Raw genomic sequence first — 15,982 nt, 5'->3', positions numbered from 1 at the left:
TGCCTCAAACACAGTATTTGGATTCACGTTAGCTCTTGGCTCTGCAAATAGCCTCAGGCGGGGCATTTTTGGACAGGCCCGGACAAAGGAACAGTGGCAATGTTGCAATGGTTCACTTAAACCCTTGATTCCAGTTTTAATGCACAGCTATAAATGTTCCACTAGCAAAAACCTGTCCTGTTAGCTCCAGAACACACTGAGGCATGCAGACTAGAAGGGCCACTTACTATTAATAAAAGCAATGGGGAGAAAATACAGCATACATACACCATCAAATGATAACACAATGACAAACCCAATATCTCTCTGCCTCATCTTCTTTAATCTCTCATCCCACTTCTATTCAGCCCAGGGGATTACTGTAGCACCTTGTGGGCTTTAGTGCAAAACCACAAATGCTTTTATCTGTGAATTAATTGAGATTGTTTCCACAATATTGATTGTGGTAAACAGACTCATAGATTGCTGAGAAAACAAGGTAATCCAGAGACTGGAGCTTGTTTGTGGTTGGAGCAGCACGTGTTAAGGCTTTGATTTATAACGGGTGGCAGACCGAAGACAACCCTCTGTTAGATTCCCACTGGTGTCAAGTCAATGTGACTGAACATCTCCCTGTTATGTAAGTTTTATCTCTAACTTCTCTGGTTTCATCAGGAATTTTACTGACTCCTTAGGCACTTATAGGATCCTTGTCTGAAGAGGACCCCAAAATTATGTATGACGGGATATGCTCATCCATGGTACATAAGTAATCTTTGCATTTTAGTACAACATGGTGAACCAAAAATGCCAGATACTTTAGAATGTGTATGCATGTGTTTGTGCGTGTGGCGTGTGTGTTTTCACCACCCGTCATAGTATGTACTATGCTTCATTTGTGGTAAGATATGGGAAGTTCAACTGAGCAAAAGAAAGTGTGGACAGGAAGAGCGAGGGAGTGAGATTGGAGAGCAAGAAGGAGCGTGGGAGACACTGTGCGGTGGGAGATAGATGATTGGAGTGATTAGCCTCAGCCTGCCCTCCCAGGCCCTGACAGATATGCACAGCAGATGGATGACTGTTATCTGAGAGATCACAGAAAGCATGATGACTGCTCTGCTCTGCCCAGTCACAGAGAGATGCATGATCTCACACGCTCTCTCTCTCTCACACACATACACAGACACATTTGCACACACACACACACTTGCACACACATGCATGCATGTGCACACACAGGCTTAACACAAGCTTAACACACTCCTACAGTACATTATGCTGTGCCCTCCACAGGCTGTTGTATACAGAGAGAAGCATCCTCTGTCTCCATTAGTTTGCCCTCACTGATTTATGTTAGAAGACAATGAGTTTACACACAGGGTGAGCGGACAGAAATTACAATGCAGGCACTATTGTCTCCCCATAACAAAGAAACACACCTGGGGATGGATGATTGGAGAGAGAGAAAGAGATGTTACCAGGAATAATTTGGTTGATTTTCATTTTGATTGAAGTTGATGAAAAGAGAGCTGATTGAAATAGAATATTCTTATGTTTACCCACCGCTCAATATTCCTTGTCGCTGGTGTGAACAACATTGGAGAGTGAGAGTGGCTCAGTGCATGCAGTGAGTGCTATTCTCACTTCAACAGCTTGACTTCTCAAAGTGGATCTCCGTAAGGTATAAGACAAAGGTAAACATGGGAGGGGATTATGGCACCAGTAAGATGAAGTGGAGGTCTTAATGCATGTTGAAAAATAACAGTTCCCTTTGGACCCTTATTTCCCCAAAATCCTGCCATGGAGAATCCATCTTTAATGAGCCTTGGGAGCATTAGCATGCTTATCCATTCTGCTCCCACCAAGGTGACAGATTTAACTCCCAAGACAGATGCACTGTACTTTTACTCATCCCTAGAAGCATTTTTCACTATCCTTCATTTTTTCAACCCCTTGTTTCTTTCTTCTCTTTTTTTTTGAAGGAATTATTCTTAAACAGCGGTCTATTTTCCCAGCTGCATTTCATAGAGAGGGAGAGTGCCAGTCTTGTCTTCTGTGCAGATGGTGACTGGATAGCTGGCTATGGCTTCGTGAACATGTGGCATACCACCGGCCATACACATGCAGACAGACAGAGCTTCAGAGGGAAGCTGCCGCCTTCCTTCACTGTAAAAACCTGCAATAACCTGGCTTCCAGTTCCAATACTGTACAAGTACTGACTGGAATGTATGAGCGCCACGTATGCACTGTTCCTGTCAAATATGTTTTCATAACTTCATTTAAGCATGAAGCTTATGCATGTCACATCACCTCTTCCACTATCTTCTATTATCACTTGACTTTCTTTTTTTCTAAGCAAAAGCTCCTGTTGGTATGAGGACAGTCCTGAATGATAAAATGTGAATAAAATATCGTCCTTCAGAAAATAAATCAGATCTATTTCCAGACCATCCATCAGTATAATAATAGGTTTTATTTTCTCTCAGGTCTTTAGTTTTGTCCATGTTGTTTTGATTGATGTGTCTCTGCCTCTTCTCAGGGTCAGAGGTGCTGTCTGAGGCTCTGTGGGCTGTCTGTCTTACAAGGTTTTCAATTCCACAATAATCACATGGCACATTACCTGAGGGTCAGATGGCGAGGTCCAGAGACACAGACAGACTACAGGCGTCCATGTCCATTGTATGTGTTATGTTTGCAGGTGTACTCTTCCTTTTGAAGGAGATGTCTACAAATGGAGACTGTCTAATGCACTTGAGATGTGGAATTGTTGTGCAGTATGGGTTTTATAAATGAACGCAGCATCTGCCTTTCCACTGTACTGTTTCTTTGACTCATATTGAAAAATTGTCCTTTCAAATCACAGCAATAAAAATCGGATAAAAAAAAATACTCTTCCTGTGCACATACACAGATGTTAACAGAAGGCAAAAACGTAATTCCCACTCTTAAGGTGGGGGCGGTGAACACTACATCTACACTATCTTACTCAGTGGGCATGGGGCCGATAACCCATTGAGAGGACCATATCAGTCACATTAGTAGTGCCCTGTAAAGCAGTGGGAGCCGGTCAGTGTGGTGTTGTCCATGGCTGCTCGGAGTACAGAGAACGTAGTACGAAAACCTGAGCCTAGCGCTGACTCATGACTCATTTCCTCAGCTGGAAAGTGAAGGATGCCTCCCACAGAGCAAGACAAAAAATAGCACAAAGACCTCACTGCTCACTCGCAACCTGGATGTACTGTAATCTGGACACACCAGTGTAGAGAACGTTTGGCTGAAGCCTAAACTAAAATAACCCAAAGTTCTCCATCTCCTGCTTTCCCAATGAGCCAGGCCAACCAGAACGATGGGTATGAGTGAGAGTGTAAATAAATTCAGCATCCAACTGCAGACCTAGTGAGGGAACGAGGGCAGATGGGAGGGAATATATTCCTGGAATAAAACACAGCCCTGTTCAGTACTGTACTGACGGGGAACCTGGCTGAGAAGTTACTTGGCACACTATTTGGCACAGGATCTGTCAATTTCTAAATGAAGTGTCGACTCTTTCCATCTGAAACACAACGATGTGCAAATCAAATGCACCTCTGAATGTGCAGTGCAGAGATGCCACTATCTGAAACGGTTAAATCCTAGCCTTAGGCTACTTATTTTAATACATCCCTGTGCCTTTTCATCTTCTGTGTGCCTGATGTGTCAGTCAGAGCTTTCCACAAAATCAATGGTGGAGAGAAGAGAATGGTGCTTAGTAATTTCAGGCTTTGAGCTGGTTTGAAAGAGTGAATGTCTTATTTAAATTGCCCCCTACTGGTTACTTTGTGACCGTTGTCGTGAGCCCAGGAGTCGGTCCGTCAGGAATCTGAGTAATCTTTAGGACTCTCCTGGCTCTCATGTGGAGCTGAACAGCACTGAAGATATCTTTCACGACATAGCATGGGGCCTCAATTTACTGTGACATCGGAATGACTACAGTATTCATGTAACCTACTGTATATGCACAAACAAGGTGTAGAATACAATAGCCTAGTTGAAGTCTATGGGGGGGGGGGGGGGGGGGGGGGGGGGGGGCAATATACCATTTGAAATATAAGACTGACATGGCCTTTTCATTTCTAAATCACTGTCATCATGTAACGACATTTTAGAATTAAATGTATTTTTCATAATTTAGAATTGAAGTTAATTTCAATTCCCTGTTTACTTTAGCCTAAAATACATTGGACAGACGTGTTTTCCCCTACCAACATCAAGTCGGTTAAAAGTGGGACAATTTGAGCTTTACCCTTGTACTGTAATGATGACAGAAGTGGAGGGAGGGAGCAGGAGGAGGAGGGAGAGGAGGGAGGGAGGGAGGAGGAGAGGGGGCAGCCCTCCAAACACCTGCAGTCACAGACCTTCACAGCACAGGACCCTCACGAGGAGAGGACATATGGACCTACATTAAGCTATTTACTTCTTTTCGGGTGGATGAGGGCTATGGGAGTAAGACAACATTTGTTAGAATGATCATTTTATAATTCTTGATCGGAAATCTATGTTATATTTTTCATGCTGTTTGGAAATAAATCGAGCGAGACGTTGGAAACGGTGTGTCTCTATGATATACAGAGGTATAATTTATTGGACGTCTAAGCATTAAATACTTTTCCAAACGCATTTTCGTTGTTTTCGTGTGGGACTTTTCATCTAAGGAATGTAGCGATAACATCTTATTATGTGAGTTACGGGTCTCCTACACCAGCGGGAAAGAAAAAAAAGAAGGTAGGCTACTTTGGCAAGTTTTCTCTAGACACTTTTTTTAACATCACAAGTATTTGTTTGTTTTTTTAGTCAGTGTGTTGAGGGACCAAAGTAATTACCAAGAACGAGGGGTAGCCTACATATATGGAGAGAGCGTCTACTCGCTGTCTTTTGATGTGAGTTCACAGGTAACTGCGATGTTATCAGGAGCCAGTGATCGTCATGGTCATGAAATGCATTCCTGCATAATATGCGCAGCCGACTGTTCATATTTTTTTCCCTTCAAACATTTACAAGATTAAAACATTTACAAGAAAAAAAAGTGAGAAAGATTATTGTAAAATTATGTTCACAGTACACAATTTAAACCACAAATCAAACTTTTGGTCAGAGAGAAAATGGACCATGTCAAATATAATGTTAGGTTTATAATGTTAGAATAAGTGCTTTATAAACCACAGCTTAATAATTATGGCTGGGCACAAATTTCAGCACTCAGGGGAAAATATCAAATGTATTTATAGTCTATAAAGTTCTATTAATGAAGTTTTATGAAATGCTTCAAACAACTCAATTTAATTGACTCCCTTTTGTGTATTTTTTTATTCTAGCAGATGTAGAAATATTCTGTGGCCTACTTGATACATTTGGTTAGAAAAAATAACAGCATTTCAGGGCTCATCTGAAAAGTACACCTTTTGGGAGAGAATGTAATGGACATTAAGGATCCAGTTTTTTGTATTCATAATTTACACAAGATGCTCTTCAGCAAAGTACAGATACTACATAATGAATGCTGACATAAAAGTAAAACAGTTACCTGACAACACCCCTAAACTGTCATAAATGGTTTTCAGATATCCAACTGTTTCTTTTGCCAGCTATTCATTTTGAAATATGCATGAGGGGTGAAATTCAGTACTGGTAATGTACAGTATGTCACAGTATGGCTGTCTAGCTGTCTCCCATGCACTCTCTCAGACACTTACAGTCATTCACACATTGATAAAGAGCTCTCTCTTTCTCATTTCTTCTCTCTCTTTCTCTCTCTCACACACACACACACACACACACACACACACACACACACACACACACACACACACACACACACACACACACACACACACACACACACACTAATGATGTGACGTTCTCTTTCAGATCTTTTTCTGCCATAGATATGGCCAAGACAGCAACTCGGACCGTACTCCTCCTGTTGAGTGTATGTGTTTGCATCTCAGGCCTCCAACAGTCTGCTCCAAGGGTACGGCTGTCCTTCAAAGGTGAGCTACCTGAACAGAACACACTCACAGACACACAGACACTGCTCATCTGTCAGCTGGGATGGCTTCCAGGCCATGTTGGTTCAGTTATTTCTTATTTGGCCTGTGAATTTCAGAAAATCTTGTGGGTTACTGATTATTAAAGATTAGAAACATTTCCTTCATAATCTAAGAATTGGTTATTCGATCTGCTAGACTAGCGGGTGAACACTGCTCGGTGAATAGAAGTTTAGGTATTGTGTTCGAAAGTTATTTCTGTAAGTGTAACCTGGATGAAGGCTTCCATCAAAATAATGCTGAAAGATTACAGTGATTACCACATGCTGTCGTCACTCCTCGGTTCACACACACAGGCACACGCACACACACAGGCACACACACAGGCACACGCACACACACAGGCACACACACAGGCACACGCACACACACAGGCACACACAGGCACACACACACACACACACACACACACACACACACACACACACACACACACACACACACACACACACACACACACACACACACACACACACACACACACACACACACACACACCTTTCATTGCACCACAAGGGGTGACTCACCTGAAAGAACTGTAAATAATAATTATCTGCATGATTCAGGTGTATAGAATTTCTGTTCAGGTATACCACAACATCATGACGGACGTGTTGGGAGCAAGTTGAATCCCTTACAATCAGAATTATATGTCTGGCCTGAGAACTTGAACTGTCATGATCTCTATTAGTCAGCATGCGTTTTGGTGTAGAAGCTTATTATGCCATGAGAAAAATTTGAATTTGAGTAGTATCTTTAGAATAAAGTGATTTAATGTTGACGTATGTGGCTCTAATATAGGGATGAGAATATCATGTGAACGTATTGCTGTAAAGCATAAAGGGTCCCACTTTAATACGAAGTACAACTTATAAAGGCTTTATATGGCATACATAAAGGCTTCATAAGCACTACATAATTGCTTCACAAATCATCTATAAGTGCATGTCATAATCTATAAATGGTGTATAAACATACATAGTGTGTTATGTTACATTTGACAATTCACCCTGAAGTGGGAATGGTTATGTCATCCTTTATACACCATTTAGTGCATGACATACGCTTATAGATGATCTGTGAAAATGTATGTAGTGCTTATGAAGTGCTTATAGTGCTTATGAAGTGCTTATGAAAGTGCTTATGAAGCGTTTATGTATAAAGAAGTCTGTACAGCACTGAGAGTATAAGCTGTTTGCTGAATGAGATTAGTGTTAAGGGTCAGATTAGCAAAACATTGTGTTTGTTTTCAGGCTATGAAATTAGCACCCTTAGTTCAAGTATGTATTAGTTTACTTGGTTGCAATGTGGTAGGGAATGTCACAAAAGTTGAGCCCACACACCAATGTTTGCATAATGTTTGCTAAAAGTAAGGGTACGCCTGTAACTGGTGGTAATATAACCAAATGGAATTATATTCAATTGCTTTGATACTGTATTGATTTGGATTGCTGTGGATGATATTAGATTTATTATCTGCTTGCTGCGACTGTCCCACAATGACTGCAACCAATCTCTGTTAACACTGTAAAGAGCTCACTGATATTGGTAGTCATTAAAATCCACCACTAGAACCCAATCATCATCTCCTCATTTCCAAGAATAGGCAGAACAGTGGGATGTGATACCCTGCTCTGTGTTTTCTGTCATTCCAAAGATTGATTGTTCATTGTTTGCGACAGGGACTCTCTTTGTTCCACAAGGCATTTTTTTGTCGAAGGGGGGGGGGCATCTGACTGATTTTGAGACAGACTGGGACTGTGCGACTGGGACTGGGTGACTGGGACTGGGTGACTGGGACTGGGTGACTGGGACTGGGACTTGGTGACTGGGACTGGTGACTGGTGACTGGGACTGGGTGACTGGGACTGGGACTGGGTAAGTGGGACAGAAGGACAAGACCACTGGAGACATGCCAGATCAAGATGGTTAATTATACTGAACAAAAATATAAACGCAACATGTAAAGTGTTGTTCTCATGTTTCATGAGCTGAGATAAAAGGTCCCAGAAATGTTCCATATGTATGAAAAGTTTATTTCTCTCAAATTCTTTGCACAAATTTGTTTACATCCCTGTTAGTGAACATTTCTCCTTTGCCAAGATAATCACAGGTGTGGCAGATCAAGAAGCTGATAATACAGCATGATCATTACACAGGTGCACCTTGTGCTGGGGACAATTAAAGGCCACTCCAAAATGTGCAGTTTTGTCACACAACACAATGCCACAGATGTCTCAAGTTTTTAGGGAGCATGCTGACTGCAGGAATGTCCACCAGAGCTGTTGCCAAATAATTTAATGTTAATTTCTCTACCATAAGCCACCTCCAACGTCATTTTAGTGAACTTGGGAGTATGTCCAACCAGCCTCACAACCTCAGACCACTTGCAACCACACCAATCCAGGACCTCCACATCGGGCTCATTCACCTGCGGGATCGTCTGAGACCAGCCACCTGGACAGCTGATGAAACTGAGGAGTATTTCTGTCTGTAATAAAGCTCTTTTATGGGGAAAAACTCATTCTGATTAGCTGGGCCTGGCTCCCAAGTGGATGGGACTATGCTCTTCATGTTTCCAGGTTGATGGGAACTGTGTCAGAGGAAGGGACTAAATAAAGGTTATTCCAGTGACCTAGAGTATGGATATGGATTTTAAGTTGTCTTCTGCATTATAGAGACAATGATTTAAAGCCTCACTTTTCCTTACGTATACTAAGTGTACCAAACATTAAGAACACCTTTCTAATATTGAGTTGCAACCCTCCATTTGCCCTCAGAACAACGTCAATTTGTCATAGCATGGACTCTACAAGGTGTTGAAAGCGTTTCAACAGGGATGCTGGCCCATGTTGACGACATAGCTTCCCACAGTTGTATCAAGTTGGCTAGATGTCCTTTGGTTGGTGGACCATTCTTGATACACGCGGGAAACTGTTGAGCCTGAAAAACCCAGCAGCGTTGCAGTTCTTGACACACTCAAACTGGTGCGCCTGGCACCAACTACCATACCCTGTTCAAAGGCATTTAAATATTTTGTCTTACCTATTCACTCTCTGAATGGCACACATACACAGTCCATGTCTCAGTTGTCTCAAGGCTTAAAAATCCTTCTTAAACCTGTCTCCTCCCCTTCATCTACGCTGATTGAAGTGGATTTCAAAGGTGGCATCAATAAAGGATCGTATCGTTCACCTGGATTCACTCGGTCAGTCTATGTCATGGAAAGAGCAGGTGTTCTTAATGTTTTGTATACTCACTGTACATTACACTAAAATGGTGTGATCTGGACATTTTTCTTATGTCTTTCATGTCTGGAACTGGTTTACCTGAATCAAATGCGGTATGATGACACATTATGTGTTTGTTTATCAGATGGTGCCAACTGACGTTGTTTATGACGGAGAGGATGAGAGCAGCCGTGTAGGGGCCCAGGGGTGTGGCGTTTCTAGTTTTAGCCTAGGCTGTCAGTCCACTTTCCCCAGTGGATGAAGTGGACGGAGGTTTGCCAGAGATGCTTGTTATCCTGTGCAGATCCGATTGCGCAGCAGCTTATTTTAGCGGCACATTGACTGCATCCTGTTAGCAGTATTCAGACAAACAGTCACCTCAAAGGAAGACGGCAGAGCACTTTGATGTAAACACAGACATCCCTACTCCGGCCAGGCTAAAACAGTATATGTGTACTTCATGCTGATGTTTGTTCACAAACCTTTGCCAAATGCCATGAGACATTTATCATCTGTCCCACATGGGGATATCTGTGTTTTGTACACTACTTAGTAATTACATCATAGCACTTAAGAGTTTGAAAGCTATTCTACATAGGTCAGTTTTATTTCACCTTCATTTATCCAGATACCTCCCGTTAAGGTCAAGATACTTATTTTACAAGGGAGACCTGGCCAAGCGGGCAGCTCCAGTAAAATAAGTCATTATGAGGACCTGATACGGGGAGAGGTGAATGAAGAAGAGACCTGATTTAAAGCATTTACTTCGAGTTCATCTGACTGTGTCCTCAGAGACCTACAATAACAACCACAAAGTGGCACGGTACATTCAGTCAATGCCACAAACTCAATCAGAAGCTTGGAACACATAAAATATTTAATACTTAAAAGCTTCTGGAATACGTCCTGAGATAAGTTAAATTTAGTCATTCACACATTTTCTCTTACTTTGAGGATGGTGTTAGTCTATGTTCAGTAAGTGCTGCTGAGAGTGAAAAATGATGCACTTGTAGTCATTATCAGGGAAATGTCATGTGACAGATTCAAAGAAATAAGCAGAAAGAAGTTATGGCTCCCCCTGCTGAATATTACAATTGTACCATTCTCGTGCTACAGAACTTATTTTACATATGATTTACACTAAGTTTGTGTCTCTGTGTGCGTGTGTCTATGCATGTGTGCGTCTATGCGTGTGTGTGGGCGGGTGGGTCTCTCTCGTCCCCAGAGTTGTTGGACACCAGAGCAGCGCGTCCCTTCTCCTTCTCCTTCAACACCAGCGATTACCGCATCCTGCTGATGGATCAGGACCAGGGCCGTCTCTACCTGGGCAGCCGGGAGTACCTGGTGGCCCTGGACATGCACAACGTCAACAAGGAGCCCCTCATAGTAAGAAGAACACACATAAACACAACTCTCCTTTATGAAAGTTTAATGTGGTGGTAAAATGTGGTAGTTTAATGTGGGAGTAAAATGTGGTAGTTTAGTGTGGTAGTTTAATGTGGTAGTAAAATGTGGTAGTTTAATGTGGTAATTTAACGTGGTAGTAAAATGTGGTAGTTTAATGCGGTAGTTTAATGGGGTAGTAAAATGTGGTAGTTTAATGTGGTAGTAAAATGTGGTAGTAAAATGTGGTAGTTTCATGTGGAAGTTAAATGTGGTAGTTTAATGTGTAGTAAAATGTCGTAGTTTAATTTGGTAATTTAATTGGTAGTAAAATGTGGTAGTTTAATGTGGTAGTTTAATGTGGTAATTTAATGTGGTAGTAAAATGTGGTAGTTTAATGTGGTAGTTTAATGTGGTAGTTTAATGGGGTAGTAAAATGTGGTAGTAAAATGTGGTAGTAAAATGTGGTAGTTTAATGTGGTAGTAAAATGTGGTAGTTTGTGGTATTTTCATGTGGAAGTTAAATGTGGTCGTAAAAGGTATTAGTTTAATGTGGTAGTTTAATGGGGTAGTAAAATGTGATCGTTTAATGTGTAGTTTAATGTGGTAGTAAAATGTGGTAGTAAAATGTGGTCGTTTCATGTGGAAGTTAAATGTGGTAGTAAAATGTGGTAGTTTAATGTGAAGTTTAATGTGGTAGTTTAATGTGGTAGTTTAATGGGGTAGTAAAATGTGGTAGTTTAGTGTGGTAGTTTAATTAGGGATAGGGGGCGACATTTTCACTTTTGGATGAATTGGTGCCCAAATTAAACGCCCTCGTACTCTGTCCTAGATCATATGATATGCATATTATTATTACTATTGGATAGAAAACACTCTGAAGTTTCTAAAACTGTTTGAATTATATCTGTGAGTAAAACAGAACTCATATGGCAGGCAAACTTCCAAACAGGAAGTGAAAATTCTGAAATGGGTCGCTGTGAAAGGCATCGCCTATTCAATTCTCCTATATTTATGGATCTGTATGCACTTCATACACCTTCCACTAGATGTCAACAGGCAGTAGAACGTGGAATGAAGCGTATAGCTTGATGTGGGACCGGATGAGAGCCATTGGAGTGACTGGTCAGGCATATTGCCAGTTCTTGGCCACGCACACTACGCATGTGATGTCCTTCCTTGCTATCGGTTATATAGATATGAAGAAATGCTCCGTCTGGGACGTTATTGGATATATATGAGAAAAACATCCTGAAGATTGATTCTCAACTGAGTTTGACCAGTTTATTTGATTTGTAATATCACTTTTTGAAGTTTTTGTTCATTAGCGTAAAGTTCTATGGACACGTGAACTACACATGCTAGCCAAAGTTGCTAATTCGACAGAAGTAATGGACATTATAAAACAAAAAAAAAGATTTATTGTGGAACTAGGATTCCTGGCACTGCATTCTGATGAAAGATCATCAAAGTTAAGGGAATATTTATGATGTCATTTCGTATTTCTGTTGACTCCAACATGGCGGAGAATGGCTGAGCGCTGTCTCAGATTATTGCATGCTGTGCTTTTTACTAAAGTTATTTTTTAAATCTAACACAGCGGTTGCATTAAGAACCAATGTATCTTTAATTATATGTTAAACATGTATCTTTCATCAAAGTTTATGATGAGTATTTCTGTATTTCACGTGGCTATCTGTAATTACTTTCGCTATTTTGGAGCCATTTCTGAATATGGCGCTATTTTGAAGCCATTTCTGTCATATGACTGTCATCTGATGAAGTTGTTCAAAGGTTAGTGATTAATTTTATCTCTATTTGTGGTTTTTGTGAAAGCTATCTTTGCTGTGAAAAAATGGCGGTGTGTTTTTGGATATTGTGGTGAGCTAACATAAATATATGTTGTGTTTTCGCTGTAAAACATTTAAAAAATCGGACATGTTGGCTGGATTCACAAGATGTTTATCTTTAATTATATGTACAACATGTATTTTTCATCGAAGTTTTATGAGTGGTCTAAAGCACTGCATCGCAGTGCTAGCTGCGCCACCAGAGTCTCTGGGTTCACGCCCAGGCTCTGTTGCAGCCGGCCGCGACCGGGAGGTCCATGGGGCGACGCACAATTGGCTTAGCGTCGTCCGGGTTAGGGAGGGTTTGGCCGGTAGGGATATCCTTGTCTCATCGCGCTCCAGCGACTCCTGTGGCGGGCCGGGCGCAGTGCGCGCTAACCGAGGGGGGCGGGTGCACGGTGTTTCCTTCGACACATTGGTGCGGCTGGCTTCCGGGTTGGAGGCGCGCTGTGTTAAGAAGCAGTGCGGCTTGGTTGGGTTGTGCTTCGGAGGACGCATGGCTTTCGACCTTCGTCTCTCCTGAGCCCGTACAGGAGTTGTAGCGATGAGACAAGATAGTAATTACTAGCGATTGGATACCACGAAAATTGGGGAGAAAAGGGGATAAAAAAATAAATAAAATTTAAAAAAAAAGTTTTATGATGAGTATTTCTGTATTTCACGTTGCTCTCTGTAATTATTCTGGCTATTTTGGAGCCATTTCTGAACATGGCGCCAATGTAAAACCACGATTTGTGGCTATAAATATGCACATAATCGAACAAAACATAAATGTATTGTATAACATGATGTCATGTGATTCTCATCTGATGAAGTTGTTCAAAGGTTAGTGATTAATTTGATCTCTATTTGTGGGTTTTGTGAAAGCTATCTTTGCTGTGAAAAAATGGCTGTGTTTTTTGGGATATGGTGGTGAGCTAACATAAATATATGTTGTGTTTTCGCTGTAAAACATTTTAAAAATCGGACATGTTGGCTGGATTCACAAGATGTTTATCTTTCATTTGCTGTATTGGACTTGTGATTTCATGAAATTATATTATATTATATTAATGTGGTGGTAAAATGTGGTAGTAAAATTTGGTAGTTTAATGTGAAAGTTTAATGTGGTAGGAAAATGTGGTAGTAAAATGTGGTAGTTTAATGTGGTCATTTAATGTGGTCATTTAATGTGGTAGTAAAGAGACCTCAAGTAAAATGCTACTTTACTGTGTGTGGTAGAATTTTTAGTTTTGTGGTCTTTCCCTGACAGATCCATTGGCCAGCCTCTGACAAGAGAAAAGGGGAGTGTCGGATGACAGGAAAAGGAGGACAGGTGAGAATAACTTGTCTTCGTGAAAGACGCCTGGCCTCTCTCCTTACAGGATGAACTAATGATGTCCCACTTTCATGGGTCTATTTCACAGTTTTGAAAGAGATAGCCTTGTTTTTTTTTAAATTCAACAACAATTGATAACATTCCCATATCTGTGTACACACACCAGGGTGAGTGTGCAAATTTTGTGCGTATGATAGAGCCATGGAACCGCACCCACCTGTACACCTGTGGGACCGGAGCCTACCAACCCATCTGCACCTTCATCAACAGAGGCTGGAAGGCAGAGGTGAAAGGTTCAATATGCCCAAAATCATTCTAAAAGACATTCAACTGCAGCATATCTGTGTATATTTAGGCCCAGCAGCCCGGATTACTAAACACTCTAGTACTTAAAACTAGGCCACAGATCTGAGCTCTATTTCTCTATATACTTTGTCATTTCATTACATTTGATCCTTATCTGGCTTTTCTGGTCCCTCTCTTTCCAGGATTATGTGTTCAGACTGGTTCCTGGATTTCTAGAATCAGGGAAGGGCAAATGTTCCTACGATCCTTTCCAGGAGAACATTGCTGCTCTTATCAGTACGTTTCACCTCACTTATGAATACACTTAGTAGACTTCCCAAAACTGAAAACAACAGGTCCTGTCACTTTCACTTTTTCCTAACCTCTCCTCTCCACTCTCCCCTCCTCTCTCTCCTTCTCCTCTTCAGATGGGAATCTGTATGCAGGTGTTCATGTCGACTTCATGGGGACAGACCCAGCCCTCTTCAGGACCATGGGGGGCAGAACAGCAGTCAGGACAGAGCAGTATGACTCCAGGTGGCTCAATGGTGAGTTACTACACCTGAAAAAGAGCACCACTTTGTAAGGATGGACTCCGAAAGAGGTGTTATTTCATGGTCCTTCTAGCCGGATACAGATATAAGAATAATTGGCAAACTGCTGCTAATGAATTCTGAGAACAACTGCAAGTTTCTCTTTCTTTCATCACTGACACCTCTCTCTCTCTCTCTCTCTCTCTCTCTCTCTCTCTCTCTCCCTCTCTCTCTCTCTGTCTCTCTCTGTCTCTCTCTCTCTCTCTCTCTCTCTCTCTCTCTCTCTTTCTCTCTCTCTCTCTCTCTCTCTCTCTCTCTCTCTCTCTCAGAGCCTGTGTTTATTCAGATTCAACAGATACCTGACAGTGCAGAGAGGAATGATGACAAACTCTACTTCTTCTTCCGGGAGAAGAGTTTGGATGCAGGGGGAGGGTCCAGCCCCAGTGTCCTGGCCAGAGTGGGACGAGTGTGTCTGGTGAGAGTTCAAATGTTCATACTCTCCTCCAGACATAAACATATTCTGAATGGCAGTCATAGTGGATAATTTATGGCTAAATGCTTCGGGGTAAAAATCTGTATTATACCGTGATACACTTCCCTTAACTCTTTACCTTACCTTTATGTTACTTCCTTTCCTTCTCTTCCCTCATCCCAGGATGACGAAGGGGGTCAGAAATCCCTGGTCAACAGATGGACCAGCTTCCTGAAAGCCCGACTCATCTGCTCTGTGATCGGAGAGGATGGGGTGGAGACCTCATTCGATGAACTGAGTGAGACAGACCTCAATGAAAGATTTACTAGATCATTAGTTATTATTAGTCTATGGGTCTGAGTCTCTCATCTGCAGGAAGGTAATTTTCTGTCTTCCAGGGGATGTTTTCATCCAGCCCACGCAAGATGAACGCAACCCTGTGATCTATGCCCTGTTCACTACTGCTGGGTAAGGTCATCATTATATCCTTCTTACATCACCTTTTATACCTCCCCTTTCTCCAGTCCCCTTCTGTCTATACCCATCCTGCTGTCACTGCTTCATGGTTTTGTACTTTCATATAGCAGCTGTAGGTTTACCTCTCTCCTCTTTCCTCCACTTCCCTGGTTGATGCTTACTGGATTCCTCATTCTTTTCCCTTCTTTCCCTCCCAGCTCTGTATTCAAGGGTTCAGCAGTCTGCGTGTACTCCATGGCTGACATCCGCAACGTCTTCAATGGACCCTTCTCCCACAAACATGGTCATAACTACCAGTGGACAGTTTACACGGGCAAGATTCCCTACCCTCGCCCTGGCACAGTAGGTTTAGACCAGTTACTCACTGCAAA

General features: G+C 41.8%; 1 protein-coding gene across 1 annotated transcript in view; it reads left to right on the top strand.

Moving 5' to 3' along the window:
- The first annotated feature begins 4,346 nt into the window (after positions 1 to 4,346).
- The window catches only part of LOC129829835 (semaphorin-3F-like), a 19,739-nt gene continuing 8,103 nt past the window's right edge, over positions 4,347 to 15,982 (top strand). Inside the window, exons 1-11 of the mRNA XM_055891795.1 lie at positions 4,347 to 4,741; positions 5,885 to 6,006; positions 10,519 to 10,679; positions 13,779 to 13,841; positions 14,011 to 14,130; positions 14,333 to 14,426; positions 14,558 to 14,677; positions 14,992 to 15,137; positions 15,318 to 15,432; positions 15,533 to 15,602; positions 15,809 to 15,953. Coding sequence (XP_055747770.1) covers positions 5,904 to 6,006; positions 10,519 to 10,679; positions 13,779 to 13,841; positions 14,011 to 14,130; positions 14,333 to 14,426; positions 14,558 to 14,677; positions 14,992 to 15,137; positions 15,318 to 15,432; positions 15,533 to 15,602; positions 15,809 to 15,953 — 1,137 coding nt within the window. The 5' untranslated portion in view covers positions 4,347 to 4,741; positions 5,885 to 5,903. The remainder of the gene's footprint in view (positions 4,742 to 5,884; positions 6,007 to 10,518; positions 10,680 to 13,778; positions 13,842 to 14,010; positions 14,131 to 14,332; positions 14,427 to 14,557; positions 14,678 to 14,991; positions 15,138 to 15,317; positions 15,433 to 15,532; positions 15,603 to 15,808; positions 15,954 to 15,982) is intronic.

Source organism: Salvelinus fontinalis, chromosome 31 (genome assembly GCF_029448725.1).
Source record: "Salvelinus fontinalis isolate EN_2023a chromosome 31, ASM2944872v1, whole genome shotgun sequence".
NCBI lineage: Eukaryota > Metazoa > Chordata > Actinopteri > Salmoniformes > Salmonidae > Salvelinus > Salvelinus fontinalis.
This window is presented reverse-complemented; position numbering and strand designations above follow the sequence as displayed.